Raw genomic sequence first — 12794 nt, forward strand, 5'->3', positions numbered from 1 at the left:
TCATTTTGTGCTGGCGAAGTTTATAGAAGACCAAAGAAAAAAAAAAAACAGCACCTGCCACAAGGGCAGAAATGTGTTTTACTACTAGAGTATTTTTTCAATTTAACAGGATATTTTTCATTTAATACTTTTTTTTATATTTCCACAACAAAAAAAGTTTCCTAATAACATCACATCATGTTATTAAAAGTTATTAATAATTATTAAAACATTACATTTATTAGTACTCATTCATTATATTTGCTGTAATTCGTTGTTTAATCCAGAAACACAAAGTAACTGAAATGTTATTTTTCAGATCTGCAAACTCAGGTCTCGAAAAAGGTGAAGTCGAGACTTCAGACATGATTCACCTGCTCTGCACAGTTTTTTTATTTTAAGTTTTTTTTTAATTGTGGAGTATTTTTTCCTGAAATTACATTATTTCACTTATTTTCTGTTTTTATTTTTTCTGTTTGTTGATCTAGTGAGTATTTGGCACTGTTCTGTGATTGTTGTTTTATGGCAGAATGAAATCAACTCATTGATCATGTGATCACATGATAGGCAACCAACGGCTCAGTGTTGAATAAAGTTTGCATGTTAAAAAATATTACATTCTATGAGATATTAAACATTTATTAAGAAACATATAAAGCTGCTGTTTATGTACAAACACAGTGATTTAAAACACAAAACAGTTCTCTGCCATAAAACATAAACATAAGGTGCTTTAAAATTTAATACTGATGTTTTAAAATCTGTCAGTTGTTGAATCAGTTGTTAATTGACGCTGAATGAACAGCAGCACTCTGTCACTCAGGTTGACGTTGATGATGTGAATTGTGTCCTCTCTCAGCCTCCATACACACGCACAAGATTCCTTGGTCTTGGATCAGGTTTGGTTCAGTTTTTTCTGGGTCATCTGAACCAGCAGCTCCGAGTATTTCTCCAGCAGAGACATCGTCCTGTCATCCCCCAGTTCAGCAGAGGGGGTGCTGCTGCCCCGCCCGTCTCCCTGCAGGACGACCTGCAGCTCAGTGTGAACAAAATCAACAGCCTCCTGCAGGACGGACAACATCTGAAGACGCCGCTCTGCAGCGCTGGGCGAGGCACCGAGCTGCAGGACGGAGACATAAACAAAAAATAATCTGAGATTAAAGACAAAACACATAATGTTATGAAAAAAATTTTTTTGAAAAGAAATCATAATATTAGTTAAAGTCACAAAGTTTTAAGAAAATTTCACAAAATTACAAACACAGTAGTCATATTTGGAGCACTCATATTTACACAAATTATTTAAAAAAAACTGTAAAATTAAAAGAAAAACTAACATTACAACACAAGTTGCAATATTTTGCTAAAACAGATATTTAAAGAAATGTTTTTTAAAAAATCTGAGCTTTCAAGAAAAAAGTCAAAATGTTTTGAAAACAAAGATAAAATACTTTGAGGGGAAACTCACATTGTGGAAAAATGACAAGAAAAGTTAATATTACAAAATAAAGTTTTGTCATCAGTCATAGTAGATGCACTATGAGAACATTTTTAAAAGTTAATATTTTGAGGAATAAGATGTCAAGAGTTAAGACTGAAAGAGTCATTCAATATTATAATTTTATCTATCTAACCCTTTCGTGAAATATCTTGAGAAAAAGTTTCAGTATTTTCCAAAAGTGTTGTATATATATATATATATATTGAGAAAACGTATTTGAGGAAAAAGTAATATTTCACAAAAATCCCAATATCACAAGAAAGAATTATAATATTTAGAGTGAAAGTCATAATATATAAAAAAAATAGTGTAATTTTTCACGATGTTGATCTCCTACATCCAAAACCCAACATTGTTATCAAAACATTTTTTGAACTTTATTCCGTACATCTCAGAATGAGGGTCCCAAACTCTGTCAACATCTCACTTTAATATTTAATTATTTAATACTTTCTTAAATGAAATACCTTAAAATAAAAAACTTAAAAATTTTTTTTTTTATTATAAATTCTATACAATATTTCTATATTTGTTTATTCAAAGAACATGTCATCAGTCGACTGCAAACACGCCAACTGATTCAAACAGCAATGAAACAACACAGCCAGAGTCAGTACTGAACCTGTTGGTACAGGTGTACGGCTCGTCTCGCCGTCTGTCTCAGCTCGTTGGCGACCTGCTGACACTGCTGCAGACTGAGAGACTCGTCATCATCACCTGCTCCTGTAAACAAACATCAGCAATAGCAAACATGGTGATTTATCTTCAGTCTGAACAGGTTGGTGCTACACGAGTCAGACCTCCCTGTGACATCATTAAAGGAAGTTAGCCGTCTGCAGTGGGCAAGGTTACCTGACTTTGGAGGCGGAGTCTTTCTGATGAAGGATAGGAGGAAGAGGTGGGAAGACTTATCACTTTGTAAGTGACAGTTGTAATGTGATGAGAAATAACAACAATAAAGAAGTCATAATATTTAAAAATGAGGTGTAATGTTTGAAGATTTATTTTGAGAAAATATTGTTATTATCTTTGAGTTTCTAAGATCTTTATACTGTTAGTCTTCGTTCAGAGTGCGGGCTGATCTGATTTGTTTCTCAGACCTGTTCAGACCTGGTCATCAGAAACATCATTCTCACAACTCTTGATGCAGTTTTCAAAACCGTTCATGCATTTCTCCTAACACTAAATCACCTTTGCAAAAGCCTCTTAAACAATCAAAACCTTGTTCACATGTGTTGATGATGAAAATTCAATGAACCACTTTAGTTATAACAGTAACATGGAAAAATAACTATATTCTGTTTCAACATTGCATTGGTATTTATTGTACTGTGAATATTCAACCTCTCACAGATCACTGTCCTGTCACTTTAAAACACTGTATAGGAATTTATATACAAGCCTATAGACAGAAGAGCTTTAGATTTAGAACGTCAGCTATAATTTAACACATGGATTTAAAACGCACGTCCACATGCGTCTCGATTGACCACCTGTGATCGGATCTCACTTCCCTACTTTATATGCAAATAAACGTTGTGTCGTTGTTTTTAGCCAATCAGACTGTGTCAAAGGATGTCATTAGAGTAGTTGGTCCTTCAGTGTGGCCAGGACACATTCATGTTCACACTGCTCAAAGAACGTGGACACATGTGGTCTGAGTGATCCCATCTCAAATGAGTCCTCAATGCATTCACACCTGAACTTGGAGCTGACCACTGGTGATTGGGTCACCTGAGACTGATGTTAATACCAGATTTCAAACGTCTTCCAAATGTGGTCTGGACTTTCTAAAATCAATCTGGATTCTGACTCTAGTCCAGCAGTCTGAACAAGGCCACAGTGAACAGGTGAGATCAGTCTGTTGGTTTACCTGAAGTTACAGATTCAGTTCACCCCCTCACCAACGGCCAGTCTTACCAGTTAAACCAGTCTGTGTGGGACCAGCTGGGTCACCTCTCTTACCTGTATCAGTTTGCACTCTGGTCTTGGTCTGTCCTGGACTGTCCGCCTGCCTGGAGGTAGAGCAGGTGGTGATGTCCAAGGCCGAGGTGGTTAGCGTTTGGCTTTGATTGGTTGGCGTCTCCTCGACGCTGCTGGTGCGCAACCTCCCAGCTCGACCCGGTGACATCGCCTCAGTGGGTGTGGTCAACACCTGAGGGCTCGCTGCAGGTACACACAGCTGAGAGCTCTGATACGACAGAGCGTCACTGATGGACACAACAGGACGAACAGGACACAGTCAAATCATACAAGTTTAATAGACATTTCCTTTTTTTTTTTAACATATTTCTTCATTATTTGTCTTTCTGAATTTATCTTTATTGAAAAAGTAGAACCAGATGTTACCTGCTGGTCTGTTCCTGAAGGGGGTCAGATTCAGCCAGCAGGGGGGCAGGAGGCTGGGGTTCTGAAGAGGACGACAGATTTTCCTTGTCCTCCTCCACGGAGGTGGAGGGGTCCTGGCTCACTTTGGCCCTGGAGCTGGCTGTGGTTCCCAGGTATCCGAGCCGCAGCGGCCCTTGCTGGACTGCAGACGTCACGCTGCTGTTGTGGGCTGTCAGTGCCCTGGAGCTGACGTCTGATTGGTTAAAGAGGGAGGCGGTCAGAAACTGAAGTCTGATGACAGAGCATGGTGGAACAGGTGAGTGATCTTTAACCAGACTCAGTGTTTAAAGCAACAATGACCGAGTTCCCACTGTGACCTCCAGGTCAAAGTTCACCTGAGATCTGTTTAGATGGGATCACTCATGAATGTATAATCAGACAGGACTGTTTGTTGTGATCATCAGCCTTGTTGACACAGACTCATGAAGAAAACTGGACCGGTCTCAGTCAGCTTCTCTTGGGAACATGTTGATTCTCAGACTGATCCCACTCTCAGTCTCCATCTACACTAACACAGGTTCACACTTTCACCACATTTCCTCCTGACATCCGATGACATACACACCCACAGTCTCTCCTGATTGGCTCTCATCAGCATTACCAGTGGTGAATACAACACCATAATGAATTACAGTGTTCCTGACCTTGCTGTCTTTGTCAGCAGCTGTTGTTCAGTTACACTCTGTATTTTAACACTACAACTGTCTTTACTGTTCCATTCACAGTATACACTGTAACTAATTAACTGCCAAAGCAGACAACATGCTTCCTGTTTACATCAATTGGCACATGTACAGTACAGGTGGTCATGTGATTTGTGTTTTCAGAGATCGATTCTGATACAGAGCTTAAACAGTCGTCTGGACTTTGATCACTGTAGCGGACATCGGTTGACGCCAGTAACCGGACACAAGAGTTATGGTAAGGACAATGGGGTGCTGTGGATTACCAAGGAGAGCCTCCCATGTCCGCTTTCTCACCATCAAACTATCACCTGGACAGAAAACAGGGACGAAATGAGTTCCTCTCACCAATAAACAAACTTTTAAGATATCATTGGAATTTATGGCTAGTTCATGGAACTCATCCCCGATCAACACCCCCACAACAATTGGGAGACAAACAGAACACTCCCCACCGACTGACACCGAGTCCATGTTGCAACCATGAGACTCACCTGGGACTGATGGGTGGGTGCCACCTCTTATCAAGCAACATGAAAATGGACATTTAGCATTATTAAGGTGCTGAGCCATTACAATTCACACTATGGACTCATATCTCTCACAAGAGAAAACACTACTATCACCTTTAACACGCTCTCATACCTGAAGGCGGGTCTCATGAGGAATCACAGACTTCTGCCATAAACCATCCTACATTCCAACCTGAACTGATAACCATTGTTCCTCATTTCAAAGCATGTTTAAAATATCATTGAACTGAATGTCTCATCACCATGTAATTCATGTATTATTATTCTGGAAAGATTTCTATGAATTATAGTCCAAAATTCATTTCCATAGCCCAAAAGGAAGCTGAGATACATTTTATCATTTCTGAGGTAAATATCCACCACATGACAATACTGTCATCTAGGGACCACTCTGGACCCCTTATCGTGTAGGGAATTAACCCATAAACAATCTAATACATCACTTTACTATTACTATTTGATATTGTAGCTTTAGCCATGTATTTTTATGATTAAGAATTGCTATCTTTGTGTTGGCCAATGTATTCTATGTGTGCTATTAACCCATGATAATATCATTAGTTCAGTTGTATATTCCAAGCAGTAGCTATGTACCTGATGTAGGCCGTTATTAATTATGAATGGGCCATGGTGGGAGTAGAATATGCAACACTTGCGCGTAAAACTCAATTAAATAAAACAAACTTAAGATTTTTATTTCTTTCTTTCTCTATTGAAACAAAGAGAGGGAAAATCTAAGGGGTGGCAATAACTGAAAAAGCCCCTGTGGCGAGGATAAAACAGCTGGATAGGTATTGTTTGATATAGTTTCATATTCATTAACATTGTTCATTGTATTTCATCTGTGCCTAGTTAGTAAATAAGTCTAATTAACTTGACCCAGTCATTGCCCTGTGTTAGTGGAGATCGGAGATCAATGTAATCAAGAAATCACAACTTTTGATGTGAGACTGATCAAACTAATCCATAACTTTAATCAAATTGTCCTCCCTGAGGACTGGTGCCCCCTTTTTAACCAGAGCAAATTCTAAATTGTGGTATTCACACTACATCGTTTTAGTTTTAAAATGAAAACGAAGTAGTGTGGATGTAGCCTTAGTGAATGGAGGCTAGATATTTCCAGTCTTTATGCTAAGCTAAGCTAAGCTACATGAGAGTGGGATCAATCTGAGAAAAGCAGTTGTCCTCTCCTGGTAATCATCCTGTGAGTCCTTAATGCGTCTCACAGACCCAGTGACTGGGATCCACTGAGCTGCAACTATTAGTGGATAATAATCAATTAGTTAATCAACAGAAAAGTTATCGACGACTACTGATAACATATCAACTGTTTCAGTACTTTTCTGATCAGATTTTAGACTGCTGGTTGGACCTGAGGACATCTTTGGTATTCTGACACTTCATAGATTTATCGTTAGATCACAACAATATCATACAGTCATTGATAGTCGTTATTTCCCCTGAGCTTTCAAATATAACCCCATCTACACAGAGCTGAAACATTTGTCCTGGTTATTGACTTCACTCCGTAATATTCCAGGATTTTGCAGGACCAGTGGGAACTATGACTCTGCTCGTCTGAGATTTGAAGTTCACACCGACCACAAACGCCAACACCTCCAACACCCCGTGAGTTTGACTGCACTAAGAAAATCACCAAGCACCTGAGTGTCCACACAAACACACACACACACACACACCTCCCAGTGTTTCTCTGCACTGGACGACCACCACAGTGTGTCGTCTGCGTGTGGGGCGGCGAGAGGGCTGATGGGATATCATACAGGAAGCTCTTCTACGGAGGATGGAATGGCTGCATCTCACTGTAGTCTCACACACACACACACACACACACACACACACACACACACACACACACACACACACACACACACACACAGTTGTACTGCTGTACTGTTTAAAGGAGCAGTCCAACATTTAAGATGTATGGCGTCCCTTGGGGTACATTGTCTGAACGTTACTTCACATGTCACTTGGTCAGTTACTACGTTACTGTTACATTTGTGTTTTGTTCTGTTATTTTGTGACATGATTTACAACACAATGAGTCCTCCAATATGTTGAATGTGTTGTAAAGTCTCCTCATGTTATTCTGAGCTGCAGTGATGAAGGAGAGAGTAAAAGCTTCATCACTGTCAAGAATCCTGTGGGATTAAAGAACCTGTGCTCAGTTCAAATGAAGCTACAATAGTTATTATGTAGTTATTTACTGATAAACTCTCCTCTGTTTGTTAGAAGCTGTTTTAAAACCAGAGTGGACACATGGAAAGACTCAAACAGCAAAACATCCACTGATCTATACAAACATCTACAGATCTTTATTATTTGTCACTTTATTGTAAACTCTTTTGTCCCTTCAGGATCCTGTAGAATGATGATTAAGTTTTTCCAGTGATCTGATTGGTCAGAGGTTTGGCTGTTGACAGGCTTTGATCTCATCCAGAGCAGGCGAGTTCAGCATCAGTTACCATGGTGATATACCCCGGTAACAAGTGAACCAGTGTCATAGGACTGAAAACCCAGCCGTAAACCTTAAGTGATCTTCATAACATCAGCTCCTGCTTCATAGTATAGGCCTCAGGTAGACTAATCACATCTAGACATTTCCTGTTTACATTTGTGTTTCAGTTATTTTTGCTTGTCATCTGAAAACCAGAAAAAAACAGAAGAATCTTTGCTGACTCACCACCGCCACCGCCGCTGCTTTCTTTCTGAGTCGACTCTGCTGATCTCACGTTGCTGCTCGACTCCAAGTTCATCTGAAAACAAACATTCAGTCTCAGAAGCTTCAATGACTATCAGCTAAACTGTAACACGTCACCATCATGTTGCTTCATTTGCAAATATGTTGACTCATACATGTGGAAATTATGTTACTTAGAAGTAATATGAAAAATATAAATATTTCACTGTAAAAGTAAAAACAGAAATGTGAAGCCAATAATAAATAATAATAACAACAACAACAACAACAATGATAATAATTATTAATTACTTTAGTGTTTGTTCATTTCCAAAATTATAAACAAAATTATATCATAGCCACCATTTTACTATATTTGTACTTGGACACTAATAATGTGGGGCGTCTTTAATATTATAAAAATATTACAATTTACAAAACATGAAGTATTTTGGCAAGAAAACCCACAGTTATAAACACGTCCTGTACAAACATGTTGATGCGTTGCTGCAATAAACAGCAGCAGCCAGTGTCAGCATATATACATGTGTGTCACTCAGGTGTTTCAGACGTGTCTGTACCGATGTGTTGCTGATGTCATTCTCCTCTGAGATCCTGGTCGGGATGGATACGGGGGCTGGAGTTCGACTTGGCCACACCCTTAAGACACAGCAGTAACAAACAGTCATCGCCATGACAACAACCACCAGGCAAACCCAGAGACCCCTCTGGGTCAAAGGTCAAAGGCTGAGTTCTGGGTACCGACCTGATTCTGTCCTGGAAGCGGGATAGGAAGCGGGTGGAGATGCTAAGTCGAGGGTTCAGGAAGTGTTTTTCCTCCGGAGGCTGCAGAGTCCTCAGGTCAGTGTCAAACCTCTCTGAAAGGTCAAAGGTAACAAAGGCCTCAGTGCATATGAGCACGCAGCAGCAAGAGCGTGAAGAGAGAAGTGAAGTGTGAGGAGACACTAAACTGAAGGAGAGGTCAACTACAACTCCCAGGGTGCATTTCACTAACATAGATCCAATCACAGAGCTGTTGCATGTTTTTTTATAAACCTGATCAAACACTCAGATTATTTTCAGTATCAATCAATTTATTATCTCCTCAATTAATCAATTCATTCATTTAAACAGAGAATCAAAACAGAGCAAAGTCTAATTTTATCTACAACTCAAAAATATTTGAGAAGCTGAATCCACCACAATTGATTGATTTTTAAAACAGTTGTTGATTGATTTTCTTAAAACTGATTAATTGTTTATCGATTGACTGATTGTTGCAACTCTTTGATGAAGTGTTTGAAATTCTCATTATTCAGTTCATCAGGCTTTGTATAACTTTGTATCTAGTTTTAGTATTTCTCCCCCTAGTGGTCGTTTGTGAGTAATCCTCAATTCTTTCATTTTTTAATGCTGTTTTCTTTTCATTGCTTGTTTTAGTCATGTGATGCAGCCGGGTCATAGTTCAGAGATGACAGGAAATCCTGTAGTTGACAAGTTATATATGGTGTAACAGCTCAAGCTTCCTTATCCTTTCCATCTTTTGTTTGTGTCTTGGAAAACATTGCTTGAGAGTACATTTGCAGTTTACAATTAAGTATGACAACACACAGGTGTCATGTGGTGTATTTTATTGTGTGACATTCAAATAATTAGTTTATATAGAGTACATGCTAATAATCTATGAGCAATTATGGCTTTCCAATTGTAATAGTCATTTGATAGCTTTCTGCTGCGTGGAAATCAGTATTGTTTCTATAAGCTGGTGAATGTGGTATTTGTGATGTTGTAGCTGTTATCTACATAATTTCATGTTTGGTCACATATTACGTTGTTTAAATAGCATTCAGTATTTGTTATTATCTTAGAAATAATAACAATCACAACAAAGAGATCGTCGACTATAGGTATCGTGAGTGTAGTCTCATGTTTTTCACAGAGACCTGGTTAAACGACAACACCCCCGACCGTTGTGTGGATTTACCCGGCTTCACTGTAGTACGAGTGGACAGAGACGCCAGAGCAAATGGAAAGATCTGCTGTCGGGATATTGAACTGTTGGCAGTCGGTCTTAGACCGTACTATGTACCGAGGGAGTTCTCACACATCGTCGCCATTGTTGTTTAAATCCAACCACGAGCAGAGCCTGCAGTTGCATGTGACATCATTCACGAGACTGTTGAGAATACAGACGCAGCACCCTCACGCATTCATTGCAATATCTGGGATTTTAACCATGTCACTCTCACCTCTCACCTGACTGGCTTCACTCAGTATGTTGACTGTCCCACAAGGGAAAATAAGACACTGGATCTGTTGTATGCAAATGTCAAGGAGGCCTACACTGCTTCAGTTCTACCACCACTTGACAGATCAGATCATAATCTGGTTTTTCTCCAGCCTTCCTACAAGCCCTGTGTACTGAGACAGGCTGCAACCACCTGCTCATTCAGGAACTGGACCCCAGAGGCCAGTGAGTCTCTAAAAGACTGTTTTGAGTGAACAGATTGGAATGTCCTGTTGGAGTCACAGGAAAATGATAAAAGCAAGGACCCTGACCTTGATAGAATGGTTGAATGTAGCACGGACTACATTAACTTCTGTATGGACACAGGGACTGTGCACTGCTTTCCAAACAACAAACCCTGGATCACCAGTGACATCAAGACCCTCCTCAACCAGAAAAAGGAGGCCTTCAGGGATGGAGACAGGGAGGAGCTCAGGTGTGTGCAACATGAGCTGAAGAGGAGATTAAAGCAGGAGAAGGAGGACTACAAAAAGAAAGTAGAGAGGAAGCTGCAGCACAACACCACCAGAGAGATGTGGAAGCGGATGAGGACCATCACTGGCTTTAAAGAGAAGAACAGCCAGGCAACATCAGGTGATGTGGACAAGGCCAATGAGTTCAACCTGTTCTACAACAGGTTTGACACAGCCTCACCTGTTCTCTCTCCCACTGCTTCAGCTGCAGCTTTAACTTAAGCCTTCAAACAGGGAGGGTCCCAGTCCTGTGGAAAACATCATGTCTTGTTCCGGTCCCTAAAGTAGGACGACTGGCTGAGATAAATGACTACAGACCGGTGGCTCTCACATCACACATCATGAAGACCCTGGAGCGGCTGCTTCTCCACCTTCTGAGGCCACAGGTTGAACAAGCCCTAGACCCCCTACAATTCGCCTACAAGGAACATGTTGGAGTGGATGATGCTGTCCTTCACATGCTCCACCAGGCTCATTCTTACTTGGATGAGCCAGGTAGTTACATGAGGATTATGTTCTTTGATTTCTCAAGTGCATTTAACATCATCCAACCCCCCATTCTTAAAGACAAGCTGGAAGGGATGGGGGTGGATCCCTGCTTCACGTCCTGGATTGTGGATTACCTGACCAGATGACCACAGCATGTCAGGCTGGGTAACTGTGTCTCAGGGACAGTGATGAGCAGCACTGGGGCTCCACAGGGGACTGTTCTGGCTCTGTTCCTGTTCACCTGTATACGGCCGACTTTAATATACAACTCTGAGTCCTGCCGCATCCAGAAATACTCTGATGACACAGCTATTGTGGCGTGTATCAGGAATGGGCAGGAAGAGGAGTACAGGGATCTGACGATGGCCTTCAGTGAATGGAGCAACAAGAACTGCCTCCTTCTGAACACTTCCAAGACCAAGGAGATGGTCATGGACTTTCGGAGGTCTAGGCCCACCCTTCAGCCAGTCAACATTCGAGGGAAGGACATTGAGGTGTTGCACATTTATAAATACCTAGGTGTGCACCTGGACAGTAAACTGGACTGGTCCCTGAACACAGATGTCATCTACCTGAACGTCTGCAGTGAAATGCTGAACATGTTTTATCAGTCAGTGGTGGCCAGTGTAACTCTTTTATGCTGCAGTCTGCTGGGGCAGCAGCATGTCCAACATGAACACAAAGAGACTGGACAAACTGGTCAAAAAGGCTGGGTCTGTGCTTGGCAGGAGTCTGGACTCACTCAGGACTGTTGTGGAGAGACACATGCAATGTAAGATGGACGCAATCTTGGACAACACCAACCATCCTCTCCACAACATTCTGGCAGGACAGAGAAGCAGCTACAGGTGCAGTAATCGTCTCATCTCACTGCGCTGCAGAACAGAGAGGTTCAGGAGATCCTTTGTTCCCACTGCCATCAGGCTATACAACACCTCAGCCAAAGGAAGTGGACTAATCTAATTATTATTGTTTATTTATTATATTTTATTTATATATTATAATTATTATTATTACTATTATTATCATTAACAATGAGCTAATGGACACATGAATTTCTCCTAGGGGATAAATAAATAATCTATCTATCTATCTATCTATTTCTAAATCATGTATGGTTGCCTTGCTTCTCTGTCCTCTGCTCTGCTCTCTCTGCTCTCCAGGAGAGGCGGGGCTGCAGGTACACAGCGTAGACACACACACTATATTACTATACTGCAATAAAAAGTAAAAGGCCATTAAGAACTTTATCCAGCCACCTGTTCAACAAACAACAAACAGAAAAGAGATATTTTCATCAGTTTCATCCAGCAACTCCCGGTGTCTTTTAGACAAAACCACGCTGGTTAAGTTAATAGCGAACTGTTAGGAAATGCTACAACGCCAAACACTGTCTGTATGTGATTCTAACTGATTATCTTAGTTTACCATGAATCTTAAAATGTGGCAGATTGTTGTTAACTGAGCGACTGGCTGAGACGAACCAGAACAATCAATTTAAATCCTGTTCTGAATTCATTCCTTTATTTCAAAAAAGAACCAGTCTGAGTTGGATCATTGAGTGTATGGATAAGATAGAAGATAAAATCAGCTGGTTAATGTCTGAATTTGGGAGGATGAGCACATCACAGTTCAAATCCCTTCACTAGAAGTCTTTTTTAACCAGTGTTATTTTGTGATTATAATTTTTTATGGCGCACAGTGAGATCACTCACAAACATGTGAAGGATAACTTCATTTTAGTGTTGTCTGTTCAT

The 12794-nt window shown here is 40.4% G+C and overlaps 1 protein-coding gene across 1 annotated transcript in view; it reads right to left on the bottom strand.

Annotated features, from left to right (window-relative positions):
* Window positions 1-597: 597 nt before the first annotated feature.
* Window positions 598-12794, bottom strand: part of wdr62 (WD repeat domain 62) — a 34703-nt gene continuing 22506 nt past the window's right edge. The window contains exons 26-33 of the mRNA XM_087176964.1: window positions 8555-8666; window positions 8370-8448; window positions 7792-7864; window positions 6785-6907; window positions 3830-4061; window positions 3446-3690; window positions 2103-2203; window positions 598-1099 (exon numbers count right to left, since the gene is read on the bottom strand). Coding sequence (XP_087033090.1) covers window positions 875-1099; window positions 2103-2203; window positions 3446-3690; window positions 3830-4061; window positions 6785-6907; window positions 7792-7864; window positions 8370-8448; window positions 8555-8666 — 1190 coding nt within the window. The 3' untranslated portion in view covers window positions 598-874. The remainder of the gene's footprint in view (window positions 1100-2102; window positions 2204-3445; window positions 3691-3829; window positions 4062-6784; window positions 6908-7791; window positions 7865-8369; window positions 8449-8554; window positions 8667-12794) is intronic.

This window comes from Seriola lalandi, unplaced genomic scaffold (assembly GCF_002814215.2).
Source record: "Seriola lalandi dorsalis isolate HSWRI2012SDOR001 ecotype SW California unplaced genomic scaffold, Sedor1 jcf7180002054575, whole genome shotgun sequence".
In the NCBI taxonomy this organism is placed as follows: Eukaryota; Metazoa; Chordata; class Actinopteri; order Carangiformes; family Carangidae; genus Seriola; species Seriola lalandi.